This window comes from Lissotriton helveticus, chromosome 5_1 (genome assembly GCF_964261635.1).
Source record: "Lissotriton helveticus chromosome 5_1, aLisHel1.1, whole genome shotgun sequence".
NCBI lineage: Eukaryota > Metazoa > Chordata > Amphibia > Caudata > Salamandridae > Lissotriton > Lissotriton helveticus.
This window is the reverse complement of record NC_136065.1, coordinates 1,831,536,930-1,831,550,776: the sequence shown is the minus strand read 5'-3', so window position 1 is coordinate 1,831,550,776 and position 13,847 is coordinate 1,831,536,930. Positions and strand designations below refer to the sequence as shown.

Sequence of the window (13,847 nt, the reverse complement as noted above, 5' to 3'; positions counted from 1 at the left end):
TGGTATCCGCCGGCGTGTCTTATCTTGGGCTCAGACAGGGCCCCATGTCCCGCCTGATAGCCAATCCTTTTTTCATCAATGGGATGTGCTCAGGAGGCCTCACACTCTGGTTTCGGCACCCGATCCTACAGCTCCAGTCAGGATCACACCTCTTCCAGTCACTCACAGAAATTAATTTTAACTTGTGCAACCACTCTCAGTCTAGCTGTGTATAACATCATATATGGGAGGTTCGGGGCTCTGAGCTTTTGCTTAACATTAAGAAAGGTCTTTCTCCGTGCCTGAACCTTTCTGGTGTAATCAAGATAGGTTGCAATTTTGCAGTTTTCATATTGGATGTTTTCAGCCTCCGTGAGGATAATGTCTCAATCTTTGTAATTGATAATCCTCTGCATGAGCGCCCGAAGGGAGCCCCCAGTGACAGCCTCACTATTAGCTGCTATACAGTTTCTCGATGGAGAACATTGTAAATAGCCCCTCTGGTTATAATGCTTGTAGGATCCATCGCTCCAGGAAGCGTTAAAGTGCAGCATGTTCCACCCCCTCCAGAAAGCCTAGGAATCGTAAATAGTTGCAACGTGAATGCACCTCCATATCCTCCACCCCGTCTTCCAGCACTTTCTCCACCACCATCATTTTGGACATTTGATTTTTGAGGGTATTTACTCCCTGTAATAACATGCCTGTTGATTGCTCAGCTATTTTGACCTTATCGGCTATCTTGTGTAAGTCAATGCCAAGTTACCTCGAAGGAGACCCAGTCAATCTTACGCTCCAGTGCTGCCAGGAGCTCTGTATACCTGCCATTAGTTCTGCCCTGTGGGCTCCTCTGGGGGTTACCGGAGTCCCCAGTTGTTGCGGCGGCCTCCTAATGTATGGGATGCTGGCCCAGACCCTATGTGTATTGTATTATCGTGCTGCATGAGTTGCTCAGGCAGCTTTCTACTTCCCCATATCGCTAGGGCTCCGTGTCCCGCATGTGTTTCGAACTACAGAGTCTGACAGGTGAAACAGAGTGGCAAGGCAGAGGAAGAGCACCCTAACTCCCCAACAGTTGATGCAGTTCAACACATCCCAACAGTGTTGCGTCTTCTGTGAAGCCCTCCCTTACTAGGCTCAGGTGCAGGAGTTCACCCGCTTTCCAGGACCATCCAGACGCCATGGGCACATCTCCACCATTTGCCCAGTACCAGTGTTCTCTCCACCACCAGCCTGTATGTGAAACTTTGGACTCCCTTCTCCGTCTAAACCATGTGACTTCAGCCAGAAACCAGTTCTCACATATACGTTCTTTCAGGCCAAGGCTGGTCACCAGCAAACAGTGAGGGAGACCCCCAAGAGTACCATCCAAACAGTGATGAAGGAAGTGGTGCCCATTTGCAGGACCCCTACAGTCCTGTCGCTCCTCCGAGTCGCACAAGATGCCCGGCCACACTGCACCCTGTGGAGTACTCTCAGTGGCGGAGCCCGATCCAATAGGGCCACTGCCTTTCACATCTCAGCTCAGTAAGGTGGGAATCTCTCCAGGCCAGCAGCAATCAACTTGTTCACTTAACTCCACAGCGGCCCACAGAAGGTCTGACCAAATCCCGGTCCAACATGGCTGCCAAAGCTGTTTTTGCTCTGTCGTGGGGGAGCACCTCTCGGGATGTCCTCTGGCCTCAACGCATGGGTCTCTCTGGTGCACTGCTTCAGTCTATCTCTGCCAGGTCCTCTTCCTCAAGTGTGTTCAGGCAGGTTTATCTGCTGGTTTTGGTCGGCACTTCAGGATATTAAGGGCAGGATACTTTGGGATAATGACAAAGAACATGATAAAGGACGACGGAGCACACTACATTTCTGTCTGTTCGGCCATCTTGCTTGGCCGCTGTCCCCCTATTGAGAATATTTTAATCAGTGAGATTGGTCTTTAAGTTTGCCTTGCTCAGTGTAATAACTTCAGGCCATACAGCCTTTTACATTCACTTTTCTTCCTCAACTTCACATTGCTGCTTTTGGAAGATACCAGGCGTGACTCATGACCTACCAGTTGGTTCATGGCAGTTACTCGCATTATACACTAGAAGAGAACTGTCTAAGAGGACTTTGGTGCAGCAATTCTGTTATAACATAACGTTCATTTGTAAAGCACACGTTCACCACAAAGGGTATCTTGGCGCTGAATAACAGATGTTTACTGTAACCCAACTCAATGATACTCATTTTTTCGACCTCAGAAGGATGAAAGCTGAGTGGACCGCTGGGATTTGAACCTGGGGCTATGAGGTCACACACATGCCTCTACAGTGAATGCATTAGTTCAATAAGCCACCAACTTCGGTTATCATATTGAAGTCTCAAAATTGAGCATAACATATTGAACAAATCCTGCAATCGATGCTGCACATTTGGGAGCTTATAAGACCTTACACAGTGTGCCGGATGGAACAACTTTAAACCACTAAATCCTTGCATTTGAGGAGATAGAATGTTGATCGCCCAAGGTTAGTTTATGTGGTTTAATATTTTGTGTGGACAATTTCACAATATGCACATCAATGTTTACTTTTTCCTGATGCTTTGTTTTGCTTGATGCCTCAGATTTCATGAAAGTAATTTTGGTTTCCATATTTTTCATCTAATAGTGCATGGTGTCCAATGATCTATTTGTCAGCTGACAGATAGCTTGTTGTCAACTGCTTTTGGGTGGACCCCAAAAGGTATGTACCATGTTAGATTCACAGTACATCCAGGGGCTGGGACTCTGTTGCTTTTAGTAGCACCCTATGTGATATACTCCATTGATGAATGAATCGTTTTGTCCAAATCCTATGCATTCAATGACAGTGTCAACTCTAGGATACTCACCACACCTAGATCGGTAGAAAGCAAGGCTGTGTCTATCCTCTTACTTTCCAGAGCACCTCATGCTAAGGTGTAGCAACTTTCACCACACCATGTATGGAGCCTGCTTATGAACCTCTTACACCCCACCCAATGCAGGCTACATTACTTTAAACACCCTGTCAACCATCTATTCTGAAAGAGTTACAGGTACACTCCAGTGCCTCATCAAAGATATAAAGTGTTTATCAATGCTACCATACAATACAATATACAATACAATACATTACAATAACATCCCATGTATGTCCCCTATATTTTCTCTTTTAGGCTACAGTACTGTTATTTCTGGTTGGTTATACTTGGTTGGCTTTGGAGTGGTATTGCCCAGGTGCTGAACTATGTTCAGGGTAGGGGTTCTTTGGGAATTAAGGATGTCTTTGTGAGAAGTGCTTTACTGTTTACTTTATCACTGAACTGAACTGGACCCTACCCACTTCCTAAAAGACACATGGATGGGTGAGGCAGGTTAATGAGGGGCATCAATTGGTGGGTGTTCTCTGGCACATCTTGAAGTAGATCTGACTCTACAAAAAAGGGTGTGCTGGGGAGAGGAGGTGATTGTCCTCTCTACGTTGCCTTCACACCAGTAGCCTCTTTTAAGCTCTTCTGCTTCCTCAGTGATTACTGAAGACGAGAAGGTAGATGAATGCAGGATAGAGTAGCTAATTGCTCTTCCTATATCAAAGTCGGGACTAGACGTCCAAAGCCTCCAATACCCCTCAGCGCACAAGAGCGCAGCCCGGTGATGCTGGTTTTGGCATCACCCAGACAGAATAAGCAGCTCCAGGCATAAGATGGCAGAGATGAATATTTGTTTGTAGTGTTTGTTACTAGTGACAGTATACATATATTTATTTATTTATTTAGTTATTTATAAAGCACTAGCTTGTGACTGAAAGGCACATCTTAATGCGTACAGCTGTGGAGAGGAAGTTCTTGCTGTCAGAAAACCCATGCAAGCCATGAGCTCTTGTTGAATCCATTACATGAAGTATGAGAGTGTTCGCTGTCTGCTCTAGCTGGTATCAGGGGACAGTACCCGCTTCCATCACCTTGTGCCCAACATTCCGCACCAATGCAAAATGAACAATTGATAGACGGAATGCTGAAACAATATCAAACATTCACCCCCAATACAGAGATCTGTGCCTAAATCCCATTTTTGCACACCATGCCATTCCAGTTTAGACCCAGCCGTATGCAAATCAGGCTTGACCCTACTTTCCATGGGAAAAGTCCTCACCAGCAGCAAACTCAAATCCCTTCTCCTCGAAGGTGTGACAAGTTCCTCCTGCCTGGTCAAATTGCTCCAGTACCACTACCCGCTTGCCTGCTTTTGCCAATACAGCTGCCACACTCAGACCACCAATGCCACTTCCGATTACGATGGCGTCCAGGTGAGAGGGAATCTTCCGCTCCATGAAACCTAGAGGGAGTAAAAAAAGAGGGGGTGAGAAAGAGAACAATGGTATGAGGTGTAAGAAGAAAATGTGATGGGTAAAATCAAAGAAGATAAGAAAGCAAAGATAAAAAGAGAACAAAGGCAACCAGAAAGAAATAGGAAAGCAGAAATGATAGACAAAATAAGGGAAGAAAGAAAAATAGAGAACAGAGATCGAAAGGGAAGAAATAGCACATAGAAAAGAAAAGAAAAAGTTAGGAGAAACAATCAATCAATGATCATTTATAGAACGCACGGCTACCTCAGCAGAGGTGGCCTGGCTCTAGAAAAACCGGACTAGAGACACTGCATGGCTCGCGATACTACTCCATCTGCCTAAAGAGCCAGGTTTTTAGCGCCTCTCTGAACTCATGCTCCATATTTAACATCCGATGAGAAAGGCATTCCAAAGTTTGGCAGTCCTGACTGTGAAGGAACTGCCCACCCTGTCTCATTTTAGCTAAGCGAGGAAAATTGAGGAGACACTGCTGATTAGATCTTAATGTCCACTTTTGGCGATATAGGCTAAGCCTCGACCTGAGGTGGCTGGGGCCCTTGCCAAGGATTGCTTGAAAAGCAAGAGTGAGAGCCTTAAACTCAATCCTCCTGGCCATGGGGAGCCAGTGGGGCTGTGGATGAGCCTTGCCACTGCATTCTGTACTGTCTGGAGTCTGTAGGTCAGTTAGCCTGGCAATCCCAGGTAGCGACAGTTGGCATAGTCCAGCTGGGAGATTACTAATGCATGGACAGTAATCCTGTGGCTCTCATCTGCCAGGAAGCCTAAGATTTTCTGATGGATTTCATTTTTCCAAAGCAGGCTGCGTAAATTTGCCGGACTTGTGCCGTGAGAGCAAGGTCTCCCACCTATTTCCAAGATTTTTAACCGAGTCCTTAGGAGTGGGGGATGTGCCCAACTCCCTAGGCCACCAAACGCACGACAGGGGTGGAGATGCTTGATTGAAAAATAAGACCTCCGTCTTATCTGCATTAAGCTTCAAGCAATTTCTGTTTATACAGTCAGCAATGTCCTTCAGGCATTTCTTGAATTTATTAAAGGCTGCCACAGAATGTTCTTTAAAAGAGAACACCAAACAAGGTAAGGGCAGAAAGGTAAAATAAAGAGGAAGATGGAGCAGTTAGAGACAGGAAAAAGAAATGGAAGAGAAAGAGTGAACAAAGATAAAGTGGATGAGAAAGAAAAGAGGAAATGAAACTATAGGAAATGGCCTCTTTTTTGCACGATCACCCCAATTTTTCTTTTTGGACTGATGCTGCTAGTTTTTTTACTCTGTGCACCGGGACTCTGCTAACCAGTTCCCAGTGCTTGTGCACTAAGCCCTAAAACATGTTGATATTAGCTTTACTACTAATTGAGATATTTTAACTTATTTGTGCATCCCTTTTATATGGTACAAAGTGTACCCAGGGTCTGTAAGGTAAATATCTCTCGTGGACTATAGCACCCACTGTACCTCCAAGTAGAGTGACAGTACAAAACATGACTACAGGCATACCCCTGTAGCCTGCCGGTGCAGTTTTGAACCTGCAAATTTGACCTGCCAAATGAATCCCTTTTGCAAGGCATAAATACTCCTTTTCAATATTAATACGTCATCTCTAGGTAGATCTTAAATTGCAGTACGGCAGGGTTCATGCACATAAAAGAAGGACATGTACAATTTAAGTGTTAAGCATGTCCATAGAGTGACATTGTCCTAAAAGCTATTTTCATTGTAGCAGGTTTAGCTGTTACATAGGAAAGCATTGGGAGGTAGTATTAAAATTAAATAATGTTGACTCCACCTAGCAACCAGCTAAAAAGTTAATTCTTTTAAAATATTTATTACAAGCTCAATTTATTAGCAAAGTCATTTTGTATTAAATATTTCACAAAAGCTTCTTTTAAAAACTCACTTTTTACTTGCCTCAAACCTCTACAAACATATTTACATGCAGTTCCAACTATCTCCCAAAAGCTGATTAGCTCGTTCCTGAGACGTGAACTTGCTCCCGGTGCTGAAACAAAGACCTTGGGTGTGGCGAGGTGTTCTGTTCCTCTGAATATGATGACCATCTGGGCAGTGCCAAGGAACTTACTTTCATAGAGGCCTACCCTTTTACAGGCAGAAGCAGCCAAGCCTGCCTCCTTCTTTGTCGTTCTCGTTAGTCAGGCACCTTCCCCAGTGGAAGAGGGGATGCCAGTTTTTAGTGACTACTAGAGGAGGGGTTGCTAATTTCCCTGGCCACACTACTAGGGTGGCTACAGGCAAGAACATTTTGCCTTGTTGGATTTAGTTAGAGAGGGGCACTGTGGGATTGTTCACGGTAGAGGACTCAGGGACTGCTGCAAAAATCGGTAGGATCACCCCTGGGAACTTTTTCTCTGTTGGCTAGGAAGGGACCAGGAGTCACACTCACCCACAAGCTAGTGTCAGGCATTAATGTGGCACCCTGTATACTTTCCATTATTCAGAACACTACTGGACCTGTGGAAGACAGAAAAAGGACTGCACCTGCTGTTGAGTCCTGAACGGCTACACCTGCTCCCACATGTACCCAGGAAAAAGAAGTGGACTCCAAGGGCCAGTTCACTGACCTCCTGTTAAGCTACAAGGACACAGCGGGATTCTAACAGAAGAGCCCAGCTTTCCAATTCCAACTGGATCTTCACTGGACCCTGCTAGTGGCTTCTGCTGAAGTGAGACGTGACCCCAAGTGCTGTCCCTGGGATACTGGGACCCTTGGCTTTGTCAAAGTGTACTACTCCCAACATTCTGAGAAACCTGGGGCTTTTTCGGCCTCAAAGACCCAAGAATCGGGGCACATTTTCCAAGTCAATCTAATGAAACGTGTGTTGCCACTGGGCCAGAGATTCAGGTTGCTCTGAGCTTTTCACGCAGCAGCAAATCCATTTCAGCAGGAAATTGCTGAGAGGCTTTCTGGCCTCATGGAGTCCTCTTCAACTATAGCTTTCAGCCATTTCCCGCTAGAGGAATTAGAGCTCCAAAAAAGTGACCAAGCACAAAGCTGGCCGAAGGTGCCATAAGAATCCGGCCGGCGAGGGACTATCATTTAGCATGAATTTTGAATTTCTCCCACTCAAGGCTTTACTGCCAAAAGTCAACGGCATCACCAGGAATTCTTCCGACTCCTATCCTGCCTTGTGGAGCCCATCTTGGTCATAGCCTGCTGCCTTGCCCCACTGAGGATTTTTTACTCCTATTTCAAAGACTAACGCAGAAGGTAAAACTTCTGACCAGAATGAACCTTGTTTCTGACTCCGATCTGTGCTGCATCGCGGTCAGCCTTAACTTCCGCCTAGGTTCCGGTCAAATGCAACCAGGTGACCATTGTTAGTTGCTTTTTCACATTATTTTTATTTAATTTTTTTTAAATTGTACGGTTCCCCTTCTTGGATTTTTGTCGTTTTGTGTAATTTGTCCATTACATTGTTCTATATTTTTATGAATTGGAGTGGGATTTTTACTGTGCTGTGAATGCTTGAACTATTTTTGGTACTTCTAAATGCTTGACACATTTTCCTAAGTTAACCCTGTCTGCTTTGTGCCATAGATACCAGAGGGGGAGCTCAGGTTAATTTACTGAAACCTTTACTGAACCTAACAAGAATAGTGACCTTATTGTATTTCTTTATGTGGGCTACCATCCACCCCAACTAATAATCCACTTTCTCACAGAAACCTTATATGGATAATAAGGGAAAGATAGCAAAAAGGAAATAGACAAATAATGGCAAAAGGGTAACAAAGGAGTAGAGGGAGCAAAGTGAAAAAGGTCAAAGAAGAAGTAAAAGTAGGAAGAGCTGTAGGAAGAGAGAGCAAGGGCGAATAGATAAAACAAGAAAATAAAGGGTAACAGAATGAGAAATGGGTGGAAGAGAACATAAATATTATGAGGAAGATGGGAAAATAGAGAAAGAGTGCAACATATGGACACAGCTAAGCACAGGGTGTGCAATGGATGTAAAGCGCAAGAGAAAAAACATTGAAAGACAAAATGAGAAAGCTAAGAGAAAGTGCACAAAGGATATAAGGGTAAGCAAACTAGGAGTAACAGGTGAGGTAAGGGGTGAATATTAAGAATGGAGTGAAAAGGGGAAAGGAAAGCAAACATAAAAAGAGAACAAACAGAAACAGAGAGCAAGAGAAAGCAGGGAGCAGAGGGTAAAGAGCTAAGGGAGTAAGCATGAGGAAGGGTACCAAAATTAAGAGAGGAAGAGAGATTAAAGGATTGGTGAGCAACTTAAAAAGTGAGCAAAGGAGGACAGTGAGCACTGGGAAAGAGGTAATTAAGAGAACAAGAATTCAATTAGAAACTGGCAGCAAAGAAGAGCATTTAAGAGAAAGAGAGAGTAAAGGGAGAGGGGGGCAAAAGACAATAAAGAGAAAACAGGAAGAACAAACAGCTACCACTAGGTAGTTATAGTTAGATCTGCTTTTCCATAGGAAATGCCTTTTTGGTTTGGTGATCGACAAGCGTGGGCTGAGAAAAGGGGGGGGGGGCAAAACGGAAAATCTCCATGTATTTTCCATAAACGTTTTTGGAACGCAATATCACAAAAACTGCTCCCACAGGAGCAAGCACTCTCATTGCTGACCGCAACTTGTTAAAAAATGTTGTGGGACCATTACAGGACTCCGGGTACTTAGTACCCTGTCCTGAAAATATTTAAAGAAAATATCTAAGGGAGCAGGTAGGGATACCCTGTCCCTCAGCCCCTTTGCGGGGGCCCCAGAACCAAACATTTAAAAAAATGGTTTTCCCCGCGGGATCACAGGGAAAAAAACAAAATGGCGGCCACCATTGTTTCTTTTTTTTAAATAATCTGACCCCCCGTTTTGATATATATTTAAAGGGGAGGAGGAGCGTGACCACCGTCCCCAAGCCTGTTAAGGCCCTGAGAAAAGCTTCGCTATGGGTTTCAATGGAGCCCACCCCAGGACACTCTCCCTGCCCACAAGAGCATGGGCTTAGAAAACATTTCTGCTCCCACCTGTTGGGAGCTTTAAGAATTCTCCCGCCAGGTGGGAGCGGACATTTGTTTCCCTGTCCGCTCTCTTGCAGACAAGCTTCTCAAAGAGATAGAGATGGAGTGTGCAAACTCAGAAATCAAAAAATAAAAATGATTGTCCAACCCAGTACTTCACATTGATATACACCAGGAAACAGGCACAAATACATTACTGGAGCTTGGGCCAATGCATCTCGGGTACTGTTCCCCCATCCACCTTCCCCCTTGTTGTCCCTTCTTCGTATTAAGCAGATACTCCCTTTTGGATTTGAGTTCCAGGACAAGTACCAATCTCACCATAGCAGCAGCACTTCAGTCCTCTTTGAGTGGCCAACGAGGACCAGCAGAATGTGCCATTGTTGCTCTCTTTTCTGGTAGAAGGTGCAATAGCTAGAGGTTCCACCCACATTCGGTAGGGCAGCTGAAGGCACAGTGAAGATTGCCACCCGGAGTCCTCAAAGGCATTTGGGGGCTCCGCTGATGATACAGTTCTCTGGTTGATGATGAACCTGTTACTGCGCTTTGGTCAGTCAGTGGGTGGGTGGCATAGGTCAAAGTTCACAGTCAGTCAGCCTCAGCACCACCCTTGCAGCAGTGGGTACAGTCTTCAGGATAGATCGGCACAGTCCTCTGGTGCACACCTCTCCTGTCGTAGTGACACCGTCTATTCTGGCACTTTTCTCTGGTGTTGCAGCTGCTCTGGTACTACAGCTAAAATACAACTCTGAAGGTTGGCAGGCTTGTTCTCCCTCAAAGCAGCTGACTTCAAGATACTGCAGGTCACAGGATTCGCTCCTAGCAAAGCAATTCTCCAGGTGAAATCCCCTCAGCTCTGGGAAGCTATCTATCGAGTCAACAGTACACCAGCTCGTGTTGCAAAGCAGTCCTCTCTGTATTCTGTTGAGCACTCCATTCCTTAGTCAAAGAGATCTTGGAACTTGAACAACCAGTGGGCCAATCTTTCCCACTTTTATACAGTCAAAGCATGAAGGGGAAGTGGATTCTCTGGCTTCTCTTTCAGAACTGGTATAAGTCGGTGCTCTTTCCATCTGTTCTCTCTAGGCTATTCTCCAGACACAGTCTTTGTGTAAATTGATGCTCTCAACAGCTGTCAGGCCTGGCTCAACCGATTGAAATATGTTATCACATGCGAGCAATAGAGGTTCACAGATGCTAGATCTTAATTCCGCTTTAAGCACTTCCACTCATCACATAGATCTTCACATGATGAATGAAAGTTGCTCTAGAGGGGAAAGGGGAATGGTACAAAAAGAAGAACGAACAGAGCTGCTCTCCTAGGTGTTGCAGAGCCCTCCTTGTGATGGACAGAATGCCTAGTGAAGGACTTCTGAATGTGACGAGGACGGGGAGCCCAGTTAGTAACAGTCTTGGTCTACCACTGACACCTGAAAGCACCTAATTGCCAGTGAGTTAGTGAAGCACCCCTGGATGGAGGAAAAAGTCCAAAGGCTAGAAAACTCAGAGTTTACAGCAAGGCTCCAGGTGACAAGTGAAACCCAAGGAAAAGAGACTGGACTCTGTGGAGCAGGAGAGTTCACAACATACAGGAAAGTCCATAAGCTGAAACTATATGGCTGAAGAACCAGCAAACTAAAGCTGTTAATTAGCAAGGATACATACTAACAAGGAGCAAGAACTGTTGCGAAGCAAGGAGAAAAGGATCAGCTGGCTTTCACACCCTAAAGACAGGAAATACCTTCCTGGAAGAGAGCTTCGCCATATTGGATTGCAAATTACCTCATAGCAAATAATGGCAAGATAGCCATCTTGGAAAGGGTAGGATATATTCCAGAAATCCTTGCTAGAATATTCTGGGAAAAAGAAGGCAAAGCAATATGGAGATCAAGGCATCTTCCTCCAAGGCCCACCCAGAGAGAAGTGTGAGAGCCCAGTATATCATACTGATGGCCCGGCCACTGTGAGCTAAGTTTCACAGCCATGTGCGGTGGCCCACCAGCAGCAAGTTGTCTGAAGTGTGCTTATGAAGCCGCGCATCACACTCACCTGAGATCAGCTCAGGAACTTCCATCGAGTGGGATGCCAGTGCAACAGTATGCTCCCCTCCTAAAGCAACAAGGTTGTCTATAAATTGCCTAAAACCTACTGTTGAATAATAACTGGAGTGTAAACAGAAAAAGTAGCATCTTCTGAGGGCTTCTCACTAGGTGGATATCCCTTTTTTAGAGTCTTATAAATTAAAAAATTAAAAAATCCTCTGACAGCTTGTAACTGATGAGATTAACATAAAGAAGGGAAGCAGCGTGTGCGGTATGCGTTGGCGCCTGTTCGTGTGTGCGTAAGTGTGATGTAATTTTAAATTAGAGACGTGGCAACAAGCAGAGGGATAACCCTGAACCCACAGACACAAGGTCAACAAATTTTACAAATGGCCTGTGCACTCGTCGACGTTGTATGCAGAACAGAGTCTGGGTGTTTGATAATTCAAAATTATTCCGAAAAACAAATAATGAACATTGATTCATATATCAAAAAGAACACTCAAAGGTAACTTGTGTTCTCTTGTATTTTAATTCAGATCGATTGCCCAGCCAACACGTGTTTCGTCTGGGTAGAAACCCAAGACTTCTTCAGGGCTGAAAGGATGTACAATAGGACATAATCAGAACAAAATAAAATGCAATGCATTGTGAGTGCAGATGCTCGGCGACAGGTGACATGGTGCGAGAAAACCCTAGGTGATAAACCCTAAATCACGGCGATTCTCAAGACAATTGAAAAAAACCCTGGTGACAAGGTGAGTGCCAATGATGTGAAAAGGTATCCAAAAACATTATGTATCAGCGCATAAATACACACAAGCAAACAATGTGCTGCTATTTGTGAGGTGCAGCACAGTCAGAAACATGGTACATGACAATTGTGGGTATGCAGTGAATTCATCATTGATCAGGCGCAGACAAGTCAGAAAAAATGGTGAATCGCCATGAATTGCAGTAGTGACTGAGTTTTGAATGGTCATGCACAAGTTTATGTCATTAGTTGTTGCGCTGCTGTCAATAAACATGCAGCCACATTAGAGAGTGAAGTCACAGTAAGCAATAAATTACAAAGGTGGATGGAGACGGGAAAGGTAGAATAGGGTAATGAAAAAAGGGGAGAAAGTGCAAGTGCAGAGCTACACTGTAAAGTCATGCACGGTAGTGCATGGAATATGTGATCCTACCTCGAAGGCAAAATTGCAAGGTGGTGATGGATCAATGGAGACAATAATGGACACTGTGTAAGTTGACAAAAGGTCAGACTGAGGGACTTGATGGCTGCGCAAAACCCCTAGCAGGTGAAGAAAGGGAGGTGTCTCACCTCTCCGCCATTTGTAATTCCGTCCCGGCTGGCCTGGGAAATAGTACTAGCTGAAGATAAATGTGTTGGTCCAGAGATAAATGGACCCGTGACAGGACCGGAGGGGTGTGCCTAGGGACGAAAATCAAAAGTAGGTGTTTTAAAAGCAGGAGTGTGTATATCCGTTGAGAGCATGTAACAAACTGAGCATCCTGTCTAAGGCGCATTTGGGAGATAATTACCTCCTCGTGTAGCAGTGGCTCGTACGGCGCTCGGGGTGATGAGCCTTGAGCGAAAGTAAGGCTGGAGTCTAAGATGTGGTCCTACAGGATAAAATAAAACTCTTTAGTACCCGATAAGTGAGTGACAAGTCCATCTAGGATTGAGGGGAATGTTAAAGTTGAAACCTGACCTGATAAGATATGTCAGAGCAGCAAGTGCGCTGCACGTTCTGGCGACTTGCGGAGATAACCAGAAGTGTGGTTTCGCCAATAGGGCTTCCTTTTTAAGCTGGATCAGCTGAAAAGGCTGCAACGCCAACCTAGGTTCAAGTGTGAACCAAGAAATACGTGTTTTGAGCGGTGCTTGAGTTGAAATCAGGCACGCCCAGTCTGTAAAAAAGGTGGGACGCATGCTGACAATCAGTATATTGATAGGCATTTAGCAAAGATGCGTGTACGCCACATACTAACTGCGACTCAGTGAACAAAGGTGAAAGGAATGTCCCTGCGTCCAAAGTGACAGTGTCTGAAGTGAGTAGAGGGAGGAGAGATAATAGGATGAAGTATACAGAGTGGCATACCGGCAGTGTGAAGAAAAACACATTCCTTATGTCAATTTACATATAGTTATAATATAATTATCCCCCTGTGCCACTGCCATGGGGACACAATAGTTCACATGTATTTACACAGTCATATTGAGAATATCCTGTATAGGTCAGAGTATATGTCCTAAACTCATATTACAAATTCAATTAACATATGATACATGGTCAAAACACACATGTTGCTATGGAGCAAACACATTCAAAGGTCACGTCAGTGAGTTCTCAGCTATGGGTGCAGGGCTATCAACCCAAGTGGTGAGGGAACGATAATGTTAAGGCTGCATTGACTTTTCCACTCCAAGAGTAATACAGCTAGGCAAAAGTGGTAACATGCTATG

At 44.8% G+C, this 13,847-nt stretch overlaps 1 protein-coding gene across 1 annotated transcript in view; it reads right to left on the bottom strand.

Moving 5' to 3' along the window:
* Positions 1-13,847, bottom strand: part of LOC144755872 (all-trans-retinol 13,14-reductase-like) — a 587,155-nt gene that overhangs the window by 504,367 nt on the left and 68,941 nt on the right. Inside the window, exon 2 of the mRNA XM_078645238.1 lies at positions 4,130-4,312. Within this exon, the coding sequence (XP_078501364.1) occupies positions 4,130-4,312 (183 nt within the window). The remainder of the gene's footprint in view (positions 1-4,129; positions 4,313-13,847) is intronic.